At 38.1% G+C, this 24,083-nt stretch overlaps 1 protein-coding gene across 2 annotated transcripts in view; it reads right to left on the bottom strand.

Moving 5' to 3' along the window:
- LRCH1 (leucine rich repeats and calponin homology domain containing 1) overlaps window positions 1-24,083 on the bottom strand; it is a 238,904-nt gene that overhangs the window by 90,078 nt on the left and 124,743 nt on the right. For both annotated transcript variants that reach the window (XM_049778891.1, XM_049778890.1), the window contains exon 3: window positions 767-893. In XM_049778891.1, coding sequence (XP_049634848.1) covers window positions 767-893 — 127 coding nt within the window. The remainder of the gene's footprint in view (window positions 1-766; window positions 894-24,083) is intronic.

Raw genomic sequence — 24,083 nt, 5'->3', positions numbered from 1 at the left:
TGACATCAAGAGAACACTTTGGGACATTAATATTCAAAATGGAAATTCCTGTGTAAAGTAAGGAAGGTCCTGTGTCCTTTTCAGGGCTATCATACCATGAAAAAGTAAAGTCAACCTGAAATGATATTTTCTTGGAGGACAATTATGATTTTATGATTTAGCTTAACTGATCACTCAAATCTCTTCTTTCACCCATCTTCACTTAGTTCGACCTTTTCCTGTTCTGGAAATAAAGTAAATACTATCAATCAGTTGTGAAAGAACTGAAATAAAAGTGTATCTTAGCCTCAGGTATGCTGACATTCAGTCATCTGAACATCCCCTTCATCCCAGAAGACAGACTCACATTTCAAAGTCACATAGATTTGGTTACTAAAATCCTGTAGAATCACAATACTTATGACTGATGTGGAAATTTAAAGGGAGGTCTGCCATCTGATGTGGACATTATTTTCTGTTTATCCATAATTTATCACAAACATATGAAATCTGAAAAAAAAATGTATCTAACTACAGTGTGACTAGTGATCCAATTTAGGTACTGTACAACACTAGGAAGTGTAGACTTCAGGAAACAGATCATTTCAGGAAGTATGTCTGTCACAAAACAGCAGGGCTATTCTTTGGCCTGCCTGAATCTTCCTCACCCAAAGCCCTCCACCAATTCTCAGCTCCTCCTCATCTGACTCTTGGAGCAAGAAGATGATCCCCATAGGCAATGAGAGATAATGAACATGAAAGAGCATCTTAAAAATCAGCAACGTACCAACTCCATTAACTGTTTGAGCTGCCCTATCTCTTCTGGCAGCGATCCAAGTTTGTTGTTACTTGCAATTAAGACTTTGAGAGGCAGACCACACAGGCAGGCGGGCATGGCAGACAGCTGATTTCGACTGCAAAGACAAGACAACAACAACAAACATAAACATACGGGTCACTTTACACTGTTTGTGAACATGTAATTAACAAGAGAGAAAGGGACGAACTGAGAAGCCAATTCACAAATATGAGAGTTCCACAGACTGTTTTTTGCATGTGCAATAACTCAATTATAAGCATATAAGAAAAAATCAATAAAAGAAGGGAATAGAGATTTCTGAGGGAGTTAACTTTCCTTAGAAAGGGCTATCACAGCCCCTGCAGAAACCAAGCTCTTGGTCAGCTAGGGGGCAGATGGGCAACATGCCCTGCTCCACCCATAGCAACGGGAAGCCAATGCCAACTTTTCCCTTCTTGACAATGTGTGCAGGAAACTCTCAGCAACTAAAGCAGCCCATACTGAGAAGGCCACATCTCATTCATTTCAAGACTGATTGCAAAGATCGCTTTGCTGCGACTCAAAACCACTGTGCCCATTTCCAATGACTTGACTCAGCTTCCTTTGCTTAAAACAGGAGATGTTGCTATTAAAGCCTGTTTGGGTATCTATGAGAGAACTCATTAAATAAAAATAAATAAATAAAACTGGTTCTTCTGGCAAAAGTGAAACTGAAGCCCAGAGAGGGTTCAGAGTCACAAAGCAGCCAGAAAAGGCTGGGTCAAAGCCTCCCCTCAGTACTGCATGAAGAAGTGCTCCTCTCAGATGTGTCTGGGGAGATGGGGAAATACTGGGAGAATGAAAACTTGGAATTGTTCCTATTTGAGAGTCAGCCAGTATCTCCCATTTCCTCCCTTTCTGTCCAGTGAGAGACACAGTTTTCAGTCTCCTTGATTTTCTTTCATGTCAGAGTGTTGCTGCAGTCCATCACCTGGCAGCAAAAGGTACAAATATTATGTGTGTAGTATGTATGTTATTACAACTCTACAACTTGGTGGTGCCAGTGCAGACAAAAACAATGGGATAAAAGTGATGGACCTGTGTGGTGTATGTGCATGTATGCCCTCCTTATATGTATGATGGGGGTACACAGATTTGGGGGAGATAGAAATTCACTCTACTCTGCTTTGTTTTCCAAATTTCTACCGAATGCTTCTGTTTTGTTTATTTTTGGTTTGTGGCCATACCTGGTGATGCTCAGGGATTACTCGTAACTCTTTGCTCAGGGATCACTCCTGGCTGTGCTCAGGGGATCATATGGGATGCTGAGGATCAAACCTGAATCAGTTATGTTCAAGGCAAATGCCCTATCTGCTGTGCTATTGCTCCCTGCTGTGTTATTGCTCCAGCCCCTGCCGAATGCTTTTGTTATTAGGAAAGGAATATTATTATATTAAGATATATCTCACCTAGATATTGTTTATATCCATGATTCTATTAGTTTAACAAGACATACATTTATAATCCATATAAAAATGAGCAGCTTGACGTAGTTACAGTATGATGTTTTACTCCTCTATTACCGCATATGAGAGGGTAATAAATTCTAGCTGATAGGTTCAGAAAAGGGAGTATGATGATATGAAAAGAATATTTCAATGGAGGTGCTCCACAATTAAGTCCCTAACACTGGAATAGATACCTAAATTCTAGGTAATTAAAGAGGAAAAGGTACAGCCAGTTGTTCTATTCATTGCACTGATCCACAAAGGTGCAGTACTTTCTCTAGCAGGTTCTAGAAGAGAAAGGGAGAAGATCGAGTCCTGCAGGGCAGAGGCTGTGAAAGGATAGATCAGTTTGCTCTTTGCTTTCCCTGTTAGGATGTCAGGCAAGAATCTGGGTGATAGGTTTGCCCTGGCACTGTCTTCTGATTTCTGGGGGGTGATGGGAGGGCAAATTAGCGTGACCAGTTTCATTTCTGTCCTCTCAGATTCCCCCAGTATCCTTCTCTCATGCACAGAAAGGTGATGAGTTTCTTCTGACTAGATGAGGGGGGCTGTCTTGGGGTCCTACTGGGAGAGCTTTCTGTGAGCTCCATCTAAATTTCCTTAGACACTATCTCTGATGGAAAGCCATGTTTATTAGAAAATACAAGAAAATCATATGGAATATAATTTGTGCTTAGAAAATATTTATCAATAAGTAATTTCAAAAGTAAGTAAATTAAAATGTTAGTGAGACAGTTTTTTATTATTTTAACAATCTTGTGACATCTTTTAACTCCCATGAACAGAGAACACATGTGCAAACATGTATTTTTTTTTTTTTTTTAGAAATTTCTCGTTTTTCACAGAATCAGCAATTATAGTCTGGATCTTTCCTGTGTTTCTTTGCTTGGAGACTCAGGCTTCGACTATTTTCAGTTTCACCATATTAATATGGTTATCTAATCCTTTGAGCAGATATTGATTTGGAAGAGCATTTATCAGACCATTTAAGAAATGCCAGAAAGGCTCTGCCCATTCTGATGCATAAGTCTCTGAGATGACAGGGGAATTATTCACTGGAACTCTTCCAGGGTGTGGGCTAATTTAAAGTAAAATAGAATTTAAGCTTGTGAAAACATTTATGGTTTTTCTGATGGGGATAAATGCCTTTTTATGTTGCATCTACTGATGAAAGAGCTATTTATTTATATTCTAATATATTCTGATGTATTTAATCAGCTGTAGACAAGTTTGAAATTCTGAGACTAGTTACAAAACAGCAGCTCATGACCTGGGGCACATTTCTTCCACTCCATCCAATAGTCTCTACTTTGTGTATTTTATCACAGGATGTCCCTGTATTAATTATAATTTCCCCAATAGAAAGAGAAAATACTCATGCACACAAAAACCCATTAGTTCTCCAGCAAATATTTATAGAGCAGAAGGAAAAATTGCCTTCCCTATTAATCCAGTACCCAGTAAAGACCACACCAGCAACCTTAGCTTTTTGAATTAACTCACTAGCAGCCATTTTTCTCAAGCAAATAAAACCTCAGGTCACAATCTACTCTCCTGCCCTCTAAGTCTCTCCTGCAAGTTCCTGTAACACTTTATAAAAGTTTAAAAATAAAACCATAGAGTAGTATAGTATGACAATACCCATTTGTTATCAAAACTACCATGTGACTCACATATAAAAGCAAAATTAATTGACAATTTTATGCACTTATTACAAAAGACTAACTTAGTGGAGGAAAGAACTAGAAATAAGAATCTGGCCTGAGTTATCTTGTCACCACCAGACTGCGTCCACACAGGGTCCCTGGTCCTTGTCTCTTTGAGTAGAGCTCCCAGCAGCTCCCAGCAAGAGAAGGAGAAGACACAGGAAGATAAAGCCCTGTTCTCTGCTAATGACCAGTCTTCCCTATTTATCAACTGAATGCCTCCCTCTTAGAATTGCCTATTTCCTCATCTCAAGATGAAATAAGACAGCTGAACGCAATCTGAATTCGTTTGATAGCTTAAATTTTCAGGATGAGTTTTTCTTGGTTTCAAGTGTCCCAGTGTAATTACCACTCAGTATAATTCTTAAATTAAGAAATTCAGAAACCAAGTTATTTCTGTATGCTTTTCTTTTTTTTTAAAGAGGCTTATGGTGGAGGGGGGGCTGGTGTAGCAATACAGTAGATAAATCTTGTACATGGCTGAAGGTGATTCAATTCCAGATAGTCCCCCAATCCCACCCAGAGTGAAGAGCCAGGAGTAAGCCCTCAGCATCATTGAGTATGGCCTCAAACAAAGTGAAAATGAAACCAAGTTTTGATTATGGCACATATTAATAATCTGTTTTTATTCTACTTTTAAAAAATGCATGGGTTAACTTAATAGAACAAAGAACCACTACTTAGTTTCATAAGAAATACTTATCACGGGGCTGGAGAGATAGCATGGAGGTAAGGCGTTTGCCTTACATGCAGAAGGACGGTGGTTCGAATGCCAGCATCCCATATGGTCCCCTGAGCATGCCAGGAGTGATTTCTGAGCGTAGAGCCAGGAGTACTGAGCACTGAGCCCTGAGCACTGTTGGGTGGACCCAAAAATCAAACAAATATAAAAAGAAATACTTATAGTAATATTCTCAAACAGTCACTCAGTTGGTAAAATGGCTACAAATGAGGAAAATAAAAACCAAGATTCAAATCTCATCCTTGACTCAAATCATCCATATACCCTTAGGAAAGTCATTTAATCTTTTTATATTTGTCATAAAAAAACAGAGACATTTAGTCTACCTACATAACCTGACATATACGATTTGGGATGTATAAGTATACCCTACACAAAACTCTTATTCAAAACACATCTAGTAAATATTATAGCAAAGCAGTGGAAAAGTGACAAAAAAATACCATATGTGTGCTTAAAAGATTTATTTTTATTTCCTACTCTCTAAAACTTCAACCACTTTTAAACTTTGTTACATTTTTCATGTTAGAGATAAATGAAAATAAAGAATAAAGATGAGGGGCGGGGGAAAAAAAAGGGAAAAAAAAAGAATAGAGATGATTATCCCAGGGCATGCTGGGCAAAGTTGACTCATTTATAAAACTTGAGACCAAAAGAAACCAAGAAACAGGAGTACCAGGACTAGAACTGAAAATCCACCTTTCTCTTCCAGGTTCTCTATTTCTAGGATTCTACTATTTCTTTGGAAAACCATGAATATGCAGAAATCACCATCTTCATCTATTTTCCTCATTTCCAATGGGAAACAAAAATTCTGATAAGAAATCACTAAATATCATAAAGCTATTAACAAGAAAGTGTCAATATGTATATCTAAAGGGCTTCAGAAAAGGCAAAGTTCTGCTGTGGACATCCCAGGTTCACCCCATAATTATGCTCCAAACAATAAAGTTGAATGAACAAGTGTTCAGTCATCTGTATTACTGTTTGCCTGAATAACATCTGTGTTTTGCAGGAAACAATGCAGATAGCATCTATTTTACTTTAATGAAGCACATTCCTTAATTCCCAGGATATCTGACATAATTCTGTTTTAATGTTTTTTCAGCATACCATATCTGCCTTTCCTTAAAGGTAGTGTTAGTTCTGTCTATTTTGAAAATAGTATTTAATCCCTAATTGTCTTCCTACACACACAACAGTGAACAATATCCATAGAGAACCACTTCCTCTTTCCTGAGAACTTCCCTTTCACCTCTGTCTTTACCACTTCATTCCCACCATTGCTATTTGTCTGAGACAAATAACCAATACAAAGAAAATTGTATTAAGTTGCCTTGTGATTTGGCTGAACTTAAGTTTTAGATATAAAAGTTATAAATAGGGGGTTTATGACGTCAGGATGGGAAAATACACGAAACTAAGCCTGCCCAGTGGGGCCGGACTGTGAAAAACTGTGAGTGCTGCCTGTGTGTGTCTGTCTACTGTTCTCTTGCATGAACCTCTTGGGAGTGGGCCGAAAAGAGGCTCCAGAAAACTCCCTCTGCCAGAGGCCAATTCCAGGGCAGGACTCCACAACATGAAAACCGGCTAGGCTTTGCAGAAGCCGGGTCCCCTGTTTGTGACGTCAGGCAGGGAAAATCCACGAAACTACGCCTGCCCTGTGGGGCCCGTATGTGAAAAACTGTGAGTGCTGCCTGTGTGTATCTCTCTACTGTCCTCTTCGTGAACCCTTTGGGAGTGGGCTGAAAAGAGGTTCCAGCAAAGCACTTTGGCTCCACTTCGCTATGCGGCCGTGCGCTCTTTCTAAGAAAAGAACACCATCCCAACAAGAAGAAAAAAACTGTGCTGGATCACAGAAGCAAGCATTTCTCTCCAGACTTCTCTGCTGCATGCTCGGGCCTAAGATTTGATCCTGTGTGAGGCTTCATCCATGGAGGTCTCCCCTCCCTTAGAGGCAAGTCAGCCCATCCAGAAAGGGCGGAGCCAGAGGAGTGTGCTGCCTGCATCATTTAGCCAATGAATACCACCACAACACGTAGAAAAACACACAATACAAGTGTGACAATGGGGAAACAACGCAGGCCAGCATCAGACATAGAGAATGAAGATGACAATTCTGAGGACCAGATAATGACCAACCAACTAATCAACCTCTCAGATAAGGACTTTAGACAAACAATATGGAAGATCCTCAACAAACTAAAAGAAACCATGGATCGAGTTGAACAGAACACTAATAAGAACCAAGAAAATATGAAGACAGAAATGACAAAACTCCAAACTGAAATAACATGTCAACTAACAGGCCTGAAAAACTCAGTAAACGAAGTGAACGACAAAATGGATAAGCTCTGGGACAGGGTATCAGAAGCTGAGAATAGACTTGGTGCTGTGGAAGATGAGATACATAACAATTCCATACAGCAGGAGAGATTGGAAAAAAAATTTAAAGCAAATGAACAGACAATGGAAAAATTAGTCAAAGAATGGGAACAGATGAAAATAGAAGTCTATGATAAGCTCAAAGAAACAACTTAAGAATCATTGGAGTCCCAGAGACCCAGGAAGAAAATTTCCAGGAAGAATCAATGGTCAAGAACATCATTAAAGAGAAACTTCCAGAGCTAAAGAATATATGTGATCAAATCCTGTATATTCAAAGAATACCAACCAAAAGAGACCCCAGTAAAACCACCCCAAGACACATCCTAGTCACAATGACTAATCCCACAGATAGAGACAGAATTCTGAAAACAGCAAGATCAAAGGGAAAATTACGTTCAAGCAAGCATCCTTGAGATTTACAGCAGACCTGTCACCGGAAACACTCAACGCCAGAAAGCAGTGGTGGGATATTGTGACAAGACTGAATGAAATGAATGCTTCACCTAGAATACTGTACCCAGCAAAACTCACTTTCCGGTTTGATGGAAGAATACATGGTTTCACAGACAAAAAACAGCTCAGAAACTTTACAAACTCAACACCAGTCTTAAGAGAAAAACTGAAAGACCTAATTTAAGACAAGACGAACTAAAAAACACACCAAATTTCGATATAAAGATGGCATTAAATCCCAGGACAATTCTTTCTCTCAACATCAATGGACTAAATGCACCAGTTAAGAGACACAGAGTGGCTAAATGGATCAAAAAACTCAATCCAACATTCTGCTGCCTACAGGGAACGAACTTGAATATTCAGAACAAACATAGACTCAAAATAAAAGGCTGGAGAAAAATTATCCAAGCAAACAACACCCATAAAAAAGCTGGAGTGGCCATACTAATATCAGATAGTACAAACTTTATACTCAGGAAGGTTGTAAGGGACAAAGATGGACATTTTATATTAATCAAGAGGTGTATAGAGCAGGAAGAAATAACTCTCCTAAACATATATGTACCGACGGAGGGGCCAGCAAAATACTTAATACAGTTGTTGACAAATCTGAAAAATAATATCAATAGTAATACAATAATGGTGGGGGACCTCAACACGGCTTTGTCAACAGTGGTTAGGTCAAACAGACTGAAACCCAACAAGATTATACTAGACCTGAGGAGAGAAATGGAAGAAAGAGGCCTAGTGGATATATATAGGACACTCCATCCCCAGAAACCTGGATACACATTCTTCTCCAATTTACGTGAGACATTCTCCAGGACAGACTACATGCTGGCACATAAAACATACCTCCATAATATCAAGAAAATAGAATATCGCAGACTACCTTCGCTGACCACAAGGCTCTGAAATTATTTGTGAATTCCAAAGGGACTCAGAAGAAAAAATTTAACACCTGGAAGTTAAACAGCCTCATGCTCAATAACCAGTGGGTCCAAGATAAAATCAAGGAGGAAATCAAAAGGTTCCTGAAAACAAATGACAATAAAGACACAAACTATCAAAACTTATAGGACACAGTAAAAGCAGTACTGAGAGGAAAATTTATAGCGTTGCAAGCTCACATCAGGAAGGAAGGAGCTTATCTGAGTAGCTTAATGACACAGCTAATAGAACTAGAAAGTGCTCAACAAAAGGACCCAAAAATAGGGAGACAGAAGGAAATAACAAAGCTGAGAGCAGAAATCAACGAAGTGAAAACCCAAAAAACAATCCGAAAGATCAACGAAAGCAGAAGTTGGTTCTTTGAAAAAATAAACAAGATTGATAGACCACTGGCAAACCTAACAGAGAAAGAGAGAGAAAAACTTGATAACTCGTATTAGGAATGAAATAGGAGAGATCACTACTGATATGACAGAGATTCAAAGGGTAATCAGAAACTACTTTGAGAAAATCAATGCCACTAAAAATGAGAACCTGGAAGAAATGGATAAATTCTTGGATTCTTATAATCTTCCACGGTTAAAGGAAGAGGATGTAGCATATTTAAACACACTCATCAACATTGATGAAATTAAAACGGTAATCAAATGTCTGCCCAAAAACAAAAGCCCAGGCCCAGATGGATTCACTAATGAATTCTTTCAAACTTTCTAAGAGGAAGTACTACCAATCCTGGCAAGACTCTTTCATGAAATTAAACAAACGGAAACACTTCCAAATAGCTTTTATGTAGCCAACATCACCTTGATACGTAAACCAGACAGAGATGCTATGAAAAAATAAAATTACAGACCAATATCGCTTATGAATGCAGATGCAAAGATCCTCAACAAAGTCCTGGCAAATAGGATTCAATGCTTCATTAAGAAGTTCATCCACTATGATCAAGTAGGTTTCATCCCAGGAATGTAAGGATGGTTTAACATCCGTAAACCTATCAACATAATACACAACATCAACAACAATAAAAAGCAAAACCACATGATCATATCAATAGATGCAGAGAAAGCATTTGATAAGGTCCAACACCCATTCTTGATCAAAACTCTCAGCAAGATGGGAATGGAAGGAACCTTTCTCAGTATAATTAGAGTCATCTACCACAAGCCAGTGGCAAATATTATCCTCAATGGAGAAAAACTAAAAACCTTCCCTCTAAAATCTGGCACAAGATAAGGCTTTCCTCTCTCACCAATCCTATTCAACATAGCACTGGAAGTACTTGCTATAGCGATTAGGCAAGAAAAATATATCAAGGCAATCCAGATAGGAAAGGAAGATGTCAAGCTTTCATTGTTTGCAGATGACATGATACTCTACTGAGAAACCCCAAAAGACTCTACCAAAAAGCTTCTAGAAACAATAGACTCATATAACAAGGTGGCAGGCTACAAAATTAACACACAAAAATCAATGGCCTTTCTATACACCAATAGTAATAAGGAAGAAATGGACATTAAGAAAACCATAAGGTATATAGAACAGCACATAGGCAACACACTCCAGGACATTACAGGCATCTTCAAGGATAGTTCAAAACGTAATTATTTCTCTAACTAAACTCACCCCTGTTTGCGGTGAGCTTCATGAGGAGAGTGGTAATTTCCAGAAAGTTTATCTTTTGTGTCTGAAAATTATTATTGCAAGAATGTCTTTCATTTCTCTTTTTTTCTTTTTCTAAATATTTTATTATATTTTATTTCAACACCTTGATTACATACATGATTGTGTTTGGCTTTCAGTCATGTAAAGAAGACCACCCATCACCAGTGCAACATTCCCATCACCAATGTCCCAAATGTCCCTCCTCCCCACCCGACCCAAGCCTGTACTCCAGACAGGCTTTCCATTTCCCTCATACATTCTCATTATGAGGATAGTTTAAAACGTATTTATTTCTCTAACTAAACTCATCACTCTTTCTGGTGGGCTTCCTGAGGTGAGCTGTAACTTCCAGCTCTTTTCTCCTTTGTGTCTGAAAATTATTATTATTATTCTTAAAACCCATAGATGAGTGAGACCAATCTGCATTTTTCTCTCTCTCTGACTTATTTCACTCAGCATAATAGATTCCGTGTACATCCATATATAGGAAAATTTCTTGACTTCATCTCTCCTGACAGCTGCATAATATTCCATTGTGTATATGTACCACAGTTTCTTTAGCCATTCGTCTGTTGTGAGGCATCTTGGTTGCTTCCATAGTCATTCTATGGTAAATAGTGCTGCAATGAATATAGGTGTAAAGCAGGGTTTTTTTTTTTATTGTATTTTTGTGTTCCTAGGGTATATTCCTAGGAGTGGTATAGCTGGATCGTATGGGAGCTCGATTTCCAGTTTTTGGAGGAATCTCCATATCGCTTTCCATAAAGGTTGAACTAGACGGCATTCCCACCAGCAGTGGATAAGAGTTCCTTTCTCTCCACCTCCCCACCAACAATGTTTATTCTCATTCATTGTGATGTGTGCCACTGTGTGAGGTGGTACCTCATAGTTTTTCTGATTTGCATCTCCCAGATGATTAGTGATGTGGAGCATTTTTTCATGTGTCTTTTGGCCATTTGTATTTCTTTTTTGTCAAAGTGTCTGTTCATTTCTTCTCTGCATTTTTTGATGGGTTTAGATGTTTTTTTTCTTGTAAAGTTCTGTCAGTGCCTTGCATATTTTGAAGATTAGCCCCTTATCTGATGGGTATTGGGTGAATAGTTTCTCCCACTCAGTGGGTGGCTCTTGTATCCTGGGCACTATTTCCTTTGAGGTGCAGAAACTTCTCAGCTTAATATATTCCCATCTGTTAATCTCTGCTTTCACTTGCTTGGAGAGTGCAGTTTTCTTCTTGAATATGCCTGTAGTCTCAATGTCCTGGAGTGTTTTTGCCTATGTGTTGTTCTGTATATCTTATGGTTCTGGGTCTGATATTGAGGTCTTTAATCCATTTGGTCTTTCATTTTTCTTAAAACCCATAAATGAGTGAGACCATTCTGCGTCTCTCTCTCACACACTCTATCTATCTATCTATCTATCTATCTATCTATCTATCTATCTATCTATCTATCTATCTATCTATCTATCATCTATCTATCTATCTATCTATCTATCTATCTATATCTATCTATCTATCTATCTATCTATCTCTCTTTCTCTCTCTGTCTTATTTCACTCAGCATAATAGATTTCATGTACATCCATGTATAGGAAAATTTCATGACTTCATCTTTCCTGACAGCTGCATAATATTCCATTGTGTATATGTACCATAGTTTCCTTAGCCATTCATCTATTGAAGGGTATTTTGGCTGTTTCCAGAGTCTTGCTATGGTAAATAGTGCTGCAATGAATGTAGGTGTAAGGAAGTATTTTTTGTATTGTGTTTTTGTGTTCCTTGGGTATATTCCTAGGAGTGGTATAGCTGGGTCTTATGGGTGCTTGATTTCCAGTTTGTGGAGGAATCTCCATATTGATTTCCATAAAGGTTGAACTAGACAGCATTCCCACCAGCAGTGGATAAGAGTTCCTTTCTCTCCACATCCCCGCCAACACTGCTTGTTCTAATTCTTTGTGATGTGTGCCAATCTCTGTGGTGTGAGGTGGTACCTCATAGTTGTTTTGATTTGCATCTCCCTGTTGATTAGTGATGTGGAGCATTTTTTCATGTGTCTTTTTGGCCATATGTATTTCTTCTTTGTCAAAGTGTCTGTCCATTTCTTCTCCCCATTTCTTGATGGGATTAGATGTTTTTTTCTTGTAAAGTTCTGTCAGTGCCTTGTATATTTTGGAGATTAGCCCCTTCTCTGATGGGTATTTGGTGAATAGTTTATCCCACTCAGTGGGGGGCTCTTTTATCCTGGGCGCTATTTCTTTTGAGGTGCCGAATCTTCTCAGTTTAATATATTCCCATTTGTTAATTTCTGCTTTCACTTGCTTGGAGAGTGCAGTTTCCTCCTTGAAGATGCCAATAGTCTCAATGTCGTGGAGTGTTTTACCTACGTGTTGTTCTATATATCTTATGGTTTTGGATCTGATATCAAGATCTTTCATCCATTTGGATTTTACCTTCGTACATGATGTTCGCTGTGTTTCTAAGTTCAATTTTTTGCAAGTGACTAGAAAGCTGTGCCAACACCACTTGTTGAAGAGGCTTTCTTTGCTCCATTTACGATTTCTTGCTCCTTTATCAAAAATTAGGTGATTGTATGTCTGAGAACATTCTCTGAGTATTCAAGCCTATTCCACTGATCTGAGGGCCTGTCTTTATTCCAATACCATGCTGTTATGATAAATATTGCTTTGTAGTACAGTTTAAAGTTGGGGAAAGTAATTCCTCCCATATTCTTTTTCCCAATGATTGCTTTAGCTATTGGAGGGTGCTGATTGTTCCAAATGAATTTCAAAATTGCCTGATACACTTCTTTGAAGAATGTCATGGGTATTTTTAAAGGGATTGCATTAAATCTGTACAAAGCTTAGGGGAGTATTTCCATTTTAATGATGTTAATCCTGCCAATTCTTGAACACGGTATGTGCTTCCATTTCCATGTGTCCTCTCTTATTTCTTGGAGCAGAGTTTTATAGTTTTCTTTGTATAGGTCCTTGACATTTTTAGTCAAGTTGATTCTAAGATATTTGAGTTTGTGTGGCACTCTTGTGAATGGGGTTGTTTTCTTAATGTCCATTTCTTCCTTATTACCATTGGTGTATAGAAAGGCCATTGATTTTTTGTGATAATTTTGTAGCCTGCCACCTTGCTATATGAGTCTATTGTTTCTAGAAGATTTTTGGTAGAGTCTTTAGGGTTATCTAAGTAGAGTATCATGCCATCTGCAAACAATGAGATCTTGACTTCTTCCTTTCTTATCTGGATTGCCTTGATATCTTTTTCTTGCCTAATCGCTATAGCAAGTACTTCCAGTGATATATTGAATAGGAATGGTGAGAGAGAACAACCCTTGTCTTGTTCCAGAACTTAGAGATAAGTCTTTCAGTTTATCAATCTTATTTATTTTTTTCAAAGTATCAACTTCTGCTTTCGTTGATCTTTTGGATTGTTTTTCGGGTTTCCATTTTATTGATCTCTGCTCTCAGCTTTATTATTTCCTTCTGCCTCCCTATTTTTGGGTCCTTTTGTTGAGCACTTTCTAATTCTATGAACTGAGTCATTAAGCTATTCAGGTATGCCCCTTCTTCTTTCCTGATGTGTGCTTGCAAAGCTATAAATTTTCCTCTCAGTACTGCTTTTGCTGTGTCCCATAGGTTCTGATAGTTTTTGTCTCCATTGTCATTTGATTTCAGGAAAGTTTTTATTTCCTCTTTGATTTCATCTCAGACCCACTGGTTATTCAGTATTAGGCTGCTTAACTTCCAGGAATTAAAGTTTTTCTTCTTTGTCCCTTTGTAGTTCACATATAATTTCAGGGCCTTGTGGTCAGCAAAGGTAGCCTGCAAAATTTCTATCCTCTTGATATTATGCAGGTCTGCTTTATGTGCTAGCATTTAGTCTATCCTGGAGAATGTCCCATATACATTAGAGAAAAATGTGTATCCAGGCTTCTGGGGGTGGAGTGTCCTGTATATATTTACTAGGCCTATTTCTTCCATTTCTCTGTTCAGGTGTAATACATTCTTGTTGGGTTTCAGTCTGGTTGACCTGTCAAGTGTTGACAATGCCGTGTTGAGGTCTCCCACAATTATTATGTTATTATTGATATTATTTTTCAATTTTGTCTACAATTTTATTGAATATTTTGCGGGCCGCTCATTCGGTACATATATGTTTAGGAGAGTGATTTCTTCCTGCTGTACATATCCCTTGATTAATACAAAATACCCATCTTTGTCCCTTACAACTTTCCTGAGTATAAAGTTTGCATCATCTGATATTAGTATGGCCACTCCAGCTTTTTTATGGGTGTTGTTTGCTTGGATGATTTTCCTCCATCCTTTTATTTTGAGTCTATGTTTGTTCTGACTATTCAGGTGCATTTCTTGTAGGCAGCAGAAGGTTGGATTGAGTTTTTTGATCCATTTAGCCACTCTGTGTCTCTTAACTGGTGCATTTAGTCCATTGACGTTGAGAAAAAGAATTGTCCTGGGAGTTAGTGCCATCTTTATATCAAAGTTTGGTGTGTCTGTTGGTCAGTCTTGTCTTAAAATAGGCCATTCAGTTTTTCTTTTAAGTATGGTTTTGAGTCTGTAAATTTTCTGAGTTGTTCTTTATCTGTGAAACCATGTATTGCTCCTTCAGATCCGAAAGTGAATTTTGCTAGGTGCAGTATTCTAGGCAAAGCACATTTATTTCATTGAGTTTTGTCACTATGTCCCACCACTGCCTTCTGGCCTTGAGTGTTTCTGGTGAAAGGTCTTCAGTAATCTCAAGGATGTTCCCTTGAATGTAATTTCTCTTTTCGATCTTGCTGCTTTCAGAATTCGGTCTCTATCTGTGCAATTTGTCATTGTGACTAGGATGTGTCCTGGGGTGTTTTTTCTGGGGTCTCTTTTAGTTGGTACTCTTTGGGCATGCAGGATTTGATTGCATGTATTCTTTAGCTCTGGTAATTCTCTTTAATGATGTTCTTGACCATTGATTCTTCCTTGAGATTTTCTTCCTGGGTCTCTGGGACTCCAGTGATTCTTAAGTTGTTTCTGTTGAGCTTATCATAGACTTCTATTTTCATCTGTTCCCATTCTTTGAATATTTTCTATTATTTGATCATTTGCTTTGATCCTTTTTTCCAATTTCTTCTGCTGTATGGAATTGTTATTCATCTCATCTTCCAGTGTACTAATTCTATCTTCAGCTGCTTTTAACCCATGGGAAAGCTCAACCTTGTTTTTCTTCAATTCATCTACTGAGTTTTTCAGACCTGTTTTTGACCTGAAATTTCAGTTTGGAGTATTCTGATTTCTATCTTCATATTCTCTTGATTCTTATTAGTGTTCTCTTCTATACTTTCTTTGAGTTTTTTGAACATCTTCCATATTGTGATTCTAAACTCCTTATCTGAGAGGCTGACTAGTTGGTTGGTCATGTTCAAGTCACCAGAGTTGCCATCGTCATCTCTATGTCTGGCACTGGCCTGCGTTGTTTTCCCATTGTCACACTTGTATTGTGGGTTTTTCTACTTGTTGTTGTATTCATTGGCTAAATGATGTGCATGGCTGAGAAGTGGAGCAGCTGTGCTCCTCTGGCTCCTCCCTTTCTGGGTGTGTCGACTCACCTCCAGGAAAGGCTCCAGGGAAGGCGGGCCGTCTTCAGATGAGACACACACAGGATGAAATCAGGCCAACAATGCAGCATAGCACAGAAGAGAAGCAGATAGGGGTGCTAGCATCTGAGATACAGTAGAGTTCAGTGGCTCCTCCGTTTCTGGGCATGTCAACTCACCTCCAAGAAAGGCTCCAGGGATGGCGGCCTGTCTGCAGATGAGCCACATATAGGATGAAATCAGGCCGAAAATGCAGCACAGGACAGAAGAATGGCAGATAGGGGTGCTGGCATCTGAGATCAGCAGAGCTCAGTGGCTTCTCCCTTTCTGGGCGAGTTGACTCACCTCCAGGGAAGGCTCCAGGAAGGCAGGCTGTCTGCAGATGTGCCACACACAGGATGAAATCAAGCCGAAAATGCAGCACAGCACAGAAGAGAGGCAGATGGGGTGGCTTGCATCTGAGATCCAGCAGAGTTCTGTGGCTCCTGTCTTTCTTAATGTGTTGATTCACCTTCCGGGAAGGCTCCAGGGAAGGCGGGCCATCCACATATGAGTCACACACAGGATGAAATCAGGCCAAAAATGCAACACGGCACAGAAGAGAGGCAGATAGGGTTGCTCTTTCCCGCCACTTTAAACAACTTTAGGAGAGAAGTGAAATAAAGGCAAATGCAAGAAGCTAACATCCAAAGCACCTTCATATCCAAGTACATCACCACTCAGGCATTTTGCTATGCCCTTTTCCTGCACATGCCCACACCACATCCGGCTTCTTCAGTGAAACTTCTTTCCCACATCAGTCTCCTTTGAGTATAAACAGATCTTGGTTTAAAATACTCTATTGTGGGCCAGAGAGATAGGATGGAGGTAAGGTGTTTGCCTTGCACACTTCTAGAAGGACGGTTGTTCAAATCCCTGCATCCCATATGGTCCCAAGTCTGCCAGGAGCGATTTCTGAGTGTAGAGCCAGGAGTAACCCCTGAGCACTGCCGGGTGTGACCCAAAAATCAAAAGAAAAAAAAACTCTATTGTACACTCATAAGCATCAGCATCCATTTACAAAGGTTTGAAAGCAAATTTCAAAGCCTGGTTATTGAAAACTCACCCCATTGATTATTTCCTCTCCTTTAGATTTCTTTTAAGAACTCTACAATTCTATTGAATTATCTTGTTCTCTCTCATTACTTGAGGGGGAAAAAAGAATGGTATCAGGAGCAACCAGTCATATGAGCATTGAGTGGAATTAAAAAATTGATTAGACTTAAGCACCAACACAAAGTCAAGGACACCAGAATCGATAACCAATCTACAACAAGCTATACACAAAGGAGACCTCTTACACTAGCAGACCATGGGGCAAAGGGGAGAGGTATGGGATGCATGCTGGGAACAGGGGTGGAGGGAGGACAACACTGGTGGTGGAAATGGCCCTAATTCTTTGTCACTATGTACATTAAATATTACTGTGAAGGACTTGCCAAAGACAAAAAATTATTTATATTGTTTTTGCACTACATCTGGCTGTGCTCAGGGATCACACTTGGAGGGCTTGGGAGACCATTAATGCTGTTGGGGACACAAATCAGATCCATTATGTGTAAAGTGTACTCTCTCCTACCCTTAAGACATATTTTGACACTTTCTAATCTAAGATGGAACTAACCCATTTCTCAATCTCAGATAATTCCTTTCTTTTATTTGATGGCATATTTTACATCTAGGGCATCACAACCTGAGATGTATATAGTCTTGGCCTTCTTCCCCTTTAGATAAGATGGTATTATTGAACAGGGATATCCCCACTCTCTACTCTCTCTCATTTCTCAAATTAAAATTATTTTACCTATAAAATTTAAAAATACATTTTTAAAGTAAAATTATTTTAATTATAGAGCTTAAAAAATACATTTTTCACTGAAAAAAATGGAAAGCTGGCCTCTACATAAATGAGCACAGGCTTATATCAATTTTAATCCAAGGACAATAAAGTAACATAGTTATCAAAAAAATGTAATATGTCTAAATACTATACTTTCTAATTGCATGTGTTCCTATTATTTCTAAAAATATGGTATACATATTGATGTTTGTAAAGATAATGTGTATCCTTTTTCCAACTGAGCAAATAGGCCTATGGGAACTTCCATCCTGTAACTAGACAGTTATAAAGAACTCAGTTCATTTAAGCTGTACCAATCAGTAAACAGGATATCTTCTTCACTAATAACTATAACAATAACAATTACCTTCTTTACCAATAATTACAAAACCCACTTATTTTGTTCAAATATTTGGTCTTTTGCTACTATTTCTTAGCATGAAACAAAATTTGATTACATATTTCAACAAATATTTTTGGTTAGTTATTATATACAAAATTTTCTGCTAGGCAGACAACTATAATTTTATTTACATCCACAGCATTGTATCACATTCATTTAAATTCCTACTTTTCAGAAATAACCATATTTAGAGAAGTTAAGTTAGTTGCCCCAAGTTGCCTTGCTAGAAAATTGCTCAGTGTTTAGGGCTGAAACAATGTGTGTTGGGCTTCATATTACAGTCTATAGTCTTCCCTCAACACACTGCATCATCTATTTAGGAATAAAAGTGAAGCTGAAGCTGACCTAGGGAAAAGACTGAAACACCAAAGTCTAACCTAGAGGCAATGAGATCATTAAATGAGTAGTTTGATGATTCTATTTAAAGGGATGGAGTAAAGGGCCAACAATCATTTATGAGCATCTACACTGGGCTGTTTTGAGGAAAAGGGAAGCATAGAAATTAACAATGATCCAAGGTATGTTAATGTGGGAATGGAGATAAAGCTTTTTTTTTAGTCCATGTTGCATCCTGAGAAAAATCTATGCATCTAAAAATGACTTTCAATAATTGGGAAAATAAGGATAAAATTGCCATATAAACTTAGGAATGGAAACTTTATTTGAGACACAAGAGACATATACTCTGTAAGGGAAAGTTTAAGGATCCAAGACTGAGCTTTAGGTGACACTAAAAGAAAAGAATATTCTTACCCAGGAATAGAGAAAAAGTATAATGAAAAAAATAAAAACAAATAGAGAAATGTGAACAAATAAAAGAAGGGGCTATCTTTTTTAGTACTAAAAATATTGCTCTACACTGCATGTCAACCCTATTCTAAAGAACTTATTTTAAATGCTGAAAAAAAATGTCAAATATACATGAGACTTAAAAATCAAAGCTGCGCAAGCTGGCACTGCAGTTTGTTTTAATTAAGCCTTATTCAAATATAAGTCATGAGTGGTATAGACTGAAGACAACATATTTGTTTTATTTTTGTACCATGGATCAAACCAAGATTGGCTGTGTAGGACAAATGTCTTGCCTACTGTACTATTTCACTGGCCATGATCATGAACTTTTTTGGTGATTTATATTTATTTAATTAAAGAACCTTGATTGATTAGCATATTTTTTGTTTTGGATTTGGGACCACACTCAGCAGTGCTCAGGGATTACTCCTAGCTCTGTGCTCAGGAATTACTCCTGGAAGGCTCAGAGACTACATACAGGATGCCAGAGTTCAAATCCAGATCAACAGCATGCAAGGCAAATGCCCTATCTGCTATCTATGGTTCCAACCCCTAATCATATATTTTTAAATGCTCAGACACTTCCTACTGGGTTTCTCAAATTTAAGATTTATTTTAAAAACGTGACTCAAGAAATAAAGTGAAATTTACTTTAGGGATCATCACTCAAGTAGGAGGAGAGAATTCCAGACATACTCTATTAATACTCTTTAAAAATACTCTATTAATACTCTTTAAAACTGTGTTTATGGGTCTGAAGAAATAGTAGCTTGTTTGCCTTGCATGTGACTGACCTGAGTTCAATCTCTGGCACTCCATACGTACCCCAAACCCTGCCAGCAGAACTAGGAATAAGCCCTGAGCACAGATGAATATGGTTATAAAAAGAACTAAACTAAAATAAAAAAAATTAAAATGTTTGCAAACTTTAGACAGCACTAAATTCACAGACATGTGAATTGTTTCCAGATCTTGTCTTTTATAATTAGCACTGCAATGAGCATAGATGTGGTATATATCGTTTTCAAATTCATGGCTTCTGTGCACTTGCAGGTAATGTCCAGGAATAAAATTTCTCAGTCATGTGCTATTTTTATAAAATACTGTTTACAAACTAATGTTCTAAAATGCATTGTTCTAGAATGCATCTAGAATGTATCTAGAATAGATATAGTCTATAGCATCTATATTTTAGATGCTAATAGGAATCACACACAAACATACACAAGATAAAAGTGTTACCTTGATATATACAATACAGGTTAGCACAATATATAGACTTTAAAAAAGAAATATCCTTATCAATATACAACAGAACACTTTCCCACAGAATTTGCTTGGGGAGGGGGTGGAGCAGTGGTGCAGCAGTAGGGCATTTGCCTTGCACGTGGCTGACCTAGGACAGACAGCGGTTCGATCCCCTGGCATCCTATATGGTCCCCCCAAGCCAGGAGCAATTTCTTAGTGCATAGCCAGGAGTAACTCCTGAGTGTCACTGGGTATGGCTCAAAAACCAAAACCAAAAAAAAAAAAAAAAAGAATATGCTTCGGAAAATTCTGTCTACCATAGTGATCAAATGGATGTTATCACTGAGGTATGAAATAGCTTTCTTTCCCCTCTAGTGGAGTATGGTAAAAATTTTCTACAGGTCTATTATTCTCCACCCATGAACAGATGAATTAATCACTGAGTAGAATAGATAAATTTTCTTAAATTATTTTCACATTCCTCTCTTCTATGCCTTGCCAGTTGTCAAAGGGCGCATCAGAAAAGCACTGGGTATTTCATAAAGTCAGGAAGGTAAATTGAGATGAATAGAGATCACAGTTCTACATGAGCCAAGTCTAAAAGTGACCCAAATATTCTCATTACTTGGATCTTTCCATTCAGAGATTATCTCATTCCATCTGTCAAGACAGCCCATCTGGTCCAGAGAGTATGAAGTTGTTCCAAGAAATTACAACAGAAGGGAGTTAAAAAAAACCAACAACAACAATACCTTAGTCTTAGATTATAAACTGTTTCCCTCCTAATCACACCTTCTGCCTCCTATACATACCCAGACTCTTTAATCTTTGTAGATAAAGAATCAAAGAATAAATATTTATTCTTAATTTATCTACCCTGGAAAATGCTGTTTAAGATTAGTACACATGCTGAAGTTTTTGGCTACTTCACTTTAAAGATTTTTCTTCCCTGAGTTCTCGGAGAAGCATTCTTTTCAGAGGTAGGAAAACACCTTAAAATCATATCCTGTGATTTTCCAGATACCACAGCATATGTTTTATAATTGCTGAATATGAAGTAATGCATTTAGATCTGAATTGGGAAGCTGAATAAACAAACAGTACCTTTTACTAAAAAAATAACCCTCAGAAGGCCATTTTTTTTACATTTATCTGTCTATTATAATTTTCACTAAAATTCTAAGTAAGAAAACCAAGAAAACCAACTTGAAGTCCTGGGTTGGCCATTTTGCTTCCAGATTGCTTCCAGTTAGAACCTATTTGCATAAAGCCCTAATTCCATCTGGCCCTTTATTGAAGGCAGAGGAAGTAGGTATGGAGGATACTGAGAAGACAAAAGTGCAAAATTTAAATGACTAAAGATAGTGACTAGAGAGACAGGGTTAATCAGTGTTTTTTGGTCAGCCCCAAATTCAAGCCCCAGCACCACATAGTTTCTTGAGCATTTATGCATATAGCTCTAAAAGCCCATGAGCACTGCCAGGATGGTCCAAGAATCCCTGGAACTGGAGTCCTAGTCCTTGATACTCAGGTTTAAGTATCATTTTTGAGTACCCCCCCCCCAAAAAAAAGCTAGAAAAAATTGAAGGTAAAGAGGTCACACTCAAAGCTACAATTGAATAATTAGAGGTTTCAAAATTAGTTTTTAACTGGTTTTATAATAACTTAAATAACTCATAGAAATTCAATGTCAAGCCAAAGTTTTTAAGCATGTATACAGAAAGAAGAGTAGGAAAGAACATAGGACTACGTCAAAATTCAGTCTGGTTCTATTTCTACTAAGTAGGTGTCTTTTTCAATTAAGGATCCCATTGAAATCTTTTTCTGCTTTCAAAATGTTATATTTTGACTCTTAGTATATTTAAAGATAGAAAAATTGGGCCAGAACAATAGTATGCAGCCAACCACGGTTCGAGTCCTGGTATCCCTTCTGGTCCCTTTTGCACCATCAGTAATCATTCCTGAGAGCAGAGTCAGCAGTAACTCCTGAGCATTGCAAAACAAAAATAGAAAAAGTACTCCAGATATAGATAAATAAGAAGTAGAAATATATTAGGAAAAAATTAAAGTTAGATGCAATTCAATTCAACTTAAATTAGGGAAATATGCATATAATGAAGAAATGGAAGGAACACTGTATTAAAAACACAATATTTTGGTTTTAGTATTTTAAAAAATTGTATTAAAAACACAATTACTGAGTTTTCTCATTTATGACAGATATGATTCTTCTAAGTAAAGAAGAAAAATAAGGCTGTAACATGGCAAAAAAAAAAATAACATAAGGGAGGCCGGAGAGATATCATGAAGGTACGATGTTTGCCTTGCATGCAGAAGGATGGTGGTTCGAATCCCGGCATCCCATATGGTAACCCTGAGCCTGCCAGGAGTGATTTCTGAGCACAGAGCCAGGAGTAACCCCTAAGCACTGCCGGGTGTGACCCAAAAACCAAAAAAAAAAAAAAAAAAAAAAAAAAAACCAGAAATAAAACCATAAAATAGGGGTCAAAGAGACAGTATAATGGGAAAGAAAGACACTTGCCTTAAATTCACTCAATGATGGCTTCCCTAGTCCATCAGGAGTGATCCCTCAGAGAGAAGTCAGCACTAAGCCCTGAGTACCAGTGGGCATGGCCTAACCCCCCAATAAATCTAAAAGTAAAATAAAATTTTACAATAGGAAAAATACAGGAATACAAAGACAAAGAAAGTATCAAAGGGTTAAATGTGCAAGATTTTCTACAGACCCAGAAGATTTAGACTAGCAAAGGACTGTTCTAAAACTAAATGAAACAAAGGCAAAAATCAAATGTCTGCAATATAGAAAATAACTGTTAATAGCCTCAAATTTATACTAATAATTGTAACTTTCAATCTTGGTGGGGAAGATATTTCAGAAAGAAAGAGACTATTATTTACCAGAAAACATACTTTAAACTGAATAAGCTAGAAAGTACACTTTATAAAAGGAAAGTAAATCTTAAAAAGAGGGGCTGAGCGGAGGAGGGAAACCCCTCCCTTTCAATTTTTAAACTGGAGAGGAGCTCGCAGTTGGACCCAGCAGAGCGCACATGCCAGGAAAGCCGTCCCTCTGTTTTTCTGGTATGTTAGGGTCGCTGGTTGGACAGCAGGCCACAGATCTCCTGGACTGAACACTTGGTCCAGGAGACTGGGACCCCCCACGCCAGGTGGGTCTTCATGGCTGGCCCTGGCAAATCGGGATCTGAGGGGCGGGCAGAGGAGGGAAACCCCTCCCCTATATATATTGGACCCCCTGTTTTGTTTGCTAGTAATACTATTTTTGAAAACTGCGCGGGAGCATTTGCACCCGCGCGACAAATGTACTTTTTAAGCATTATCCAAAAACGTTCCTGATCCTAGACTGTTCCTAGGAATAGAATCAGGATGCCCACGATTCTGATAAAACACTCAAATTGACCTTTATTGTCTAGTCTTTTATGTATTGCCTCTCCCCTCACCCCTTTGTCTCTCCTACCTCCTCATACCCAAACCCTGAACCATTATCTTCCCCTTATTCAACCCTCCTTATCCTCAGTTCCTAATTGGGTAGACACCAAGACTGACCTTTTGCCCCAACACCACCATCCAGCTCCTCATTGAATGACACCCTCTCGGTCCCCAGCTCATGCCTATACAAACAACTACAACCAACACGCCTGTTGACCCACGCTTGGTGGCCCCTCATGCACCCATCAAACTATGGACTGTTGCAGGATACCGGAATCAGCTTCAGCAAAACCCCTAGTTCAAGGACAATATAGTGTTCCGTAATACTGCAAAACATGTCTCAAACTCAACTGTCATCTGTTGTCTTCAAATACCCTTGTTTTCTTTCTTTTTTTTTCTTTTTAAAACATAAAAGGGTCACATGTATCTCTTTTGTATATATCAGATGTATTCCCTTAACATCTATAACTCTTTTCAAATATCCTCATATAGTGACAATTTTGTCCACTAGATTAGTTATTTG

This window comes from Suncus etruscus, chromosome 8, assembly GCF_024139225.1.
Source record: "Suncus etruscus isolate mSunEtr1 chromosome 8, mSunEtr1.pri.cur, whole genome shotgun sequence".
NCBI lineage: Eukaryota > Metazoa > Chordata > Mammalia > Eulipotyphla > Soricidae > Suncus > Suncus etruscus.
The sequence above is the reverse complement of the archived record's forward strand: the minus strand, read 5'-3'. Positions and strand labels throughout refer to the sequence as shown.